A 4,637-nucleotide genomic window follows, 5' to 3' on the forward strand; every position below is an offset into this window, starting at 1 on the left:
CTTATGCTCTGCTCTCGATCATGTATATATGTCTATGTTCAGTCTATCAATAAGATCATCTTCCATATTCAACATACACAACCGGTCAAGGGGCAACTTCAACCTCACGAAGGTTGCCAAACTAGATGTGGTGAGGTTGAAATCAAGTATCCTTTTGGCATTTCAGGTTGTTACTATCCTGGAGATGATAGTTTCAATATCACCTGTAAGGAAGATAGGCCATACGTGTTAGGCCACATTGAAGTGACAAACTTTACTCACAGCAGCCAGCTACAAGTTCTGCTTAACCGATCCTCTTATTGCGACGACGGGCAAGGAAAGAAAAACATATCCGTTGACAGCAATTATGATCTGGGTAATTTATCCATTTCCACCAAAAACAAGCTAACTTTAGTAGGATGCAATGCTTTGGCACTGCTGGCCACTTCTGGAGATAAACCATACGCAACTGTATGCATATCAGCATGCGAATCTCAACCAGCGGCAGATGCAGAATGTGACGGTGAAGGTTGCTGCACAACAGATATCTTTGACGAATGGGATAACAATTTTGTCGAAATTGGATCAACTCGCTTGCAATTGCCGAACCAGGCTTCAGTGCATCATTTTAATCCTTGCGTCTACGCCTTTCTTATCGAAGACGGTAAGTTTAACTTCTCTCCTTCCCATGATCTTATGAATCTGCGGAATAAGACGACGTTCCCTGTGTTACTGGATTGGTCTATTGGAAACCAGAGCTGCCAGAAAGTTGGAAACACAAACATATGCGGCGAGAACAGCGTATGTGCCAACTCTACTAATAGAAGAACAGCGTATGTGCCAACATCTTATATGCAAATGTAAAGATGGTTACGAAGGGAACCCATACCTTTCAAATGAACACGGTTGCCAAGGTACTAATTAAGTAGTACTATTTTCTTTCAGATTCAAAATATAAGATGTTTTAAACTGTATTTGATGATTCAAATTAAGGAGTATTAAATTTATATTATTAAACAGCAACTTATTGAGTCAAAACATAAGGAGTACTAATTTCTTTGAAAGATAAAGGAATATTAATTTCTTTTGATTATTAATTTGTTTTCCTCATACATTTCTTGTTGCGTTTTTGGCATATTTTTCTTTTGGGGGCAGATTTCAACGAGTGTGCTACTGGTAGACATAACTGTTCAGATCACAGCACATGTAAAGACAAGGTTGGCGGCTTCGAATGTGAGTGCCATTTTGGTTACCACTTCGATACCACCACTAAGAGTTGCAAGCTAGATACCACCACTATGAATGGCAAGGGCAAGCGCAAGGGTATAGACTTTAGATGGCCTATGATTCTTCTTGGTAAGCTTTCCTCACTTTGTTTTTTAAGTTTTTATGCTTGCAGCTCATAATCATCCTGCTTAGATGGGCTATGATTAACTCACTCCTGTGATGTGTGTGATCAGGAAACGCCATTGGCTTGTTGTTCATCCTGCTTGGCCTTAGCTGTATGCAACAGAAAATAAAGCACCGGAAAGACACACTCCGACAAAAATTCTTCGAGCAAAACGGCGGTGGCTTGTTGGTACAGCGACTCTCAGGAGCAGGGGCATCAAACGTCGATTTCAAAATATTTACTGAGGAAGGAATGAAGGAAGCAACTAATAGTTATGAAGAAAGCAGAATCTTGGGACAGGGAGGCCAAGGAACAGTTTACAAAGGGATATTGCCAGACAACTCCGTAGTTGCTATAAAGAAAGCTCGGCTTGGTGGAGACCGTAGCCAAGTAGAGCAGTTCATCTGCGAGGTGCTGGTGCTTTTACAAATCAACCATAGGAACGTTGTCAAGCTCTTGGGCTGCTGTCTAGAGACTGAAGTTCCCTTGCTCGTCTATGAGTTCGTATCTAATGGCACCCTTTTTGATCACTTGCATGGTTCCATGTTTGATTATTCTCTTACATGGGAACACCGCCTGAGGATAGCTGTGGAAATTGCTGGAACTCTTGCATATCTTCACTCCTCTGCTTCTATATCCCAACCATCCACCGTGATATCAAGACTGCTAATATTCTCCTGGATGAAAACTTAACTGCAAAGGTAGCTGACTTTGGTGCTTCAAAGCTGGTACCGATGGATAAAGATCAGCTCACGACTATGGTACAAGGCACTATAGGTTACCTAGACCCGGAATATTTCACCACAGGGTTGCTGAACGAAAAGAGCGACGTTTACAGCTTTGGGGTAGTCCTCATGGAACTGCTCTCAGGTCAAAAGGCATTGTGCTTTGAAAGGCCAGAGTACTCAAGACACCTGGTGGCTTACTTTTCTTGTGCCACCAAAGAGAATAGGTTGCATGAGATCATTGACAGCCAAGTAATGAACGAGTGTAATCATAGGGAGATTAGGGAAGCTGCACTAATTGCTGTTGAGTGCACAAGAGTGATGGGAGAAGAAAGGCCAAGGATGAAAGAAGTAGCTGCAAAGCTTGAGGGCTTGAGAGTCACAAAAACCAAACATCAGTGGTCGGATCGGTATAATGAGTCAGAGGTGAATGAGCACTTGATCTGTGTTGAAACCATATCAGGGCAAGGGGATACGAGTAGCACTGGTTATGATAGCATCAATAATGTAGCAAGGTTGCACAGTGAAGGTGGCCGTTGATATTTTATTAGTCCTTCTTTATTATGAACATTGTCATTTCTTTATTATTTTCTCTACTCTTTTGTCTGTTTACATTCATGAACATCTATGCTTTGACTGATTCTTGTATGTCCTCAATAGTCATGTTAATGGTTCTCCTGAATATTATTCCAATACGAATCTGAGATACCACTATGGTTACAAAAGAAACACCAGAATTTTAAAGAAAATACACAAAAAATACAGATTATTTGATGATGATCACCGACCTACTTCTTAGTTTCTTCATCTTGTGGAGTTCATCAAAGATTCTGCTTGGATAGCAAGAGCGTACGTTTGGTCAAGAGACGGAGGAGGACACATGGCCGTGATTTGCGTTCTCACAAAGCTTAGATCTTTGTTCATACCCATCAGAAACGCGTAAAGCGTCTCCTTCTCTCTCACCTCTATGTCTCGTTCCGACAACTGTAATGTAGTATCATACTCCGACAGCTCCATCCAAACACTCTTCAGTTTCCCGAAATATCTCGCCACCGAGTCACCATCTTGCCTCATCAAATCAATTCTCTGACGAAGCTGGCGGATCCTCAACGCGACGCTCGGGACGAACATCATGCGTAGATCCTCCCAAGCTTTATGTGCCGTGTCGGTGAAACGCACATAGTCTTTTAAGTTTTCGCTCACGCAACTCATCATCCAACACTTGACCCTCGCGTTGCACACTTTCCATGGTTCGTATAGCGGAGAGGAAGGTTCTGGTATCACGAAGGTGCCGTTGACGAAGTCGGTTTTGCTCTTGCTTAGAAGGAATTGGAGAAAATGTCTTTTCCAGATGAAGTAGTTGTCGTCTGGTTGGCTGTTTGATCCAAAAACAGTGTTTATGCTGGTGATATTTGTTGGAATCAATCAATAAAGAATCTAAAGACAAAAGATTAGATTCTTGAAGTTTAAGAGAAATCTTGAAAGAATCAAATGAGAAATGAACATAGAAAGAAGTTTATTGATCAAAGATTGTATTAAAAGAATGGTTTCTAGTGTAAAGTAATCTAAGAATCAATAAACCCTTAAGTGTTCTAAGTTAAAATGGAGAAGAGAAGATTCCTTGCTAAAGAGAGGTGTCTCTTTATTTATATAAGGAAGAAACTAGGGTTTCCTAACAAATTGGGTCTAATTCATTGTCTTAATGCACTACAAGAAAACATCACCTTAACGAGGGCGGTTTTCCTCGTTATTTCGTCGTAAAAGAGGCTTTACGACGAAATAGCGAGGAAGCGCGTTTGCTCGTTACTCGTCCGTCGTAACACATATTTCCTCGCTAATTCGTCGTAACTTAGCGAGGAATATATTTCGTCGTAAAGACGAAGTAGGGCGATTCGTCGTAAAGACCACGTCAATATTCCACGCAAAGACGTCGCTACAATTCCTCGTAAATACCTCTAAATGAGTTCCTCGTAACCTACACGTAAATAAGTTGAAAGAGTTTCCTCGCAAAATACACGTAACAACCACGAAACAATTTCCTCGTAAAATACTCGTAAACTTTACCTCGTTATTTCCTCGCAAATGTTTACTCGTAAAATAGTCGTTAATTGTTTCTCGTCATTTCCTCGTAAGGTTTCCACGTAAAGAGGTAGTACATTAGCTACGAATTTACTTCGTTTTTATTTTTAAAAATATAATTAAAAAATAATTAAAATTATTTAATTTAATAATAAATTAAAATTTAAAATAAAATAAATCAAAATGAAAATATTTTATATATAAATAAGTTTTGAATTTATATAATACAACAACCAAAAAAAAAACTAAGGGTCGTTCATCGCCCGGTAGAATTCATCACTCCTCCTCGTAACATCCGCCTCGTTATGTACGTCGGATGACTCGCCTTGAATGGGATGTTGTTGTCGCATGTTCCTCAACATGGACTCCCATTCCGGATTTGTGGCCGCAATAACGTCCAAGAAGCCCTCGACTCCACCCATACGAGATTTTGTCGCGGTCAACTCGTTACGCAGCTGAGCGGA

The 4,637-nt window shown here is 40.5% G+C and overlaps 1 protein-coding gene and 1 pseudogene across 1 annotated transcript in view; one reads left to right on the top strand and one right to left on the bottom strand.

The window, feature by feature from the left end:
• The window catches only part of LOC106295635, a 7,169-nt pseudogene extending 4,535 nt beyond the window's left edge, over positions 1–2,634 (top strand).
• A 264-nt stretch (positions 2,635–2,898) lies between these two features.
• The window catches only part of LOC106344499, an 8,431-nt gene continuing 6,692 nt past the window's right edge, over positions 2,899–4,637 (bottom strand). The window contains exon 2 of the mRNA XM_013783866.1: positions 2,899–3,469. Coding sequence (XP_013639320.1) covers positions 2,899–3,469 — 571 coding nt within the window. The remainder of the gene's footprint in view (positions 3,470–4,637) is intronic.

Source organism: Brassica oleracea, chromosome C5 (genome assembly GCF_000695525.1).
Source record: "Brassica oleracea var. oleracea cultivar TO1000 chromosome C5, BOL, whole genome shotgun sequence".
NCBI lineage: Eukaryota > Viridiplantae > Streptophyta > Magnoliopsida > Brassicales > Brassicaceae > Brassica > Brassica oleracea.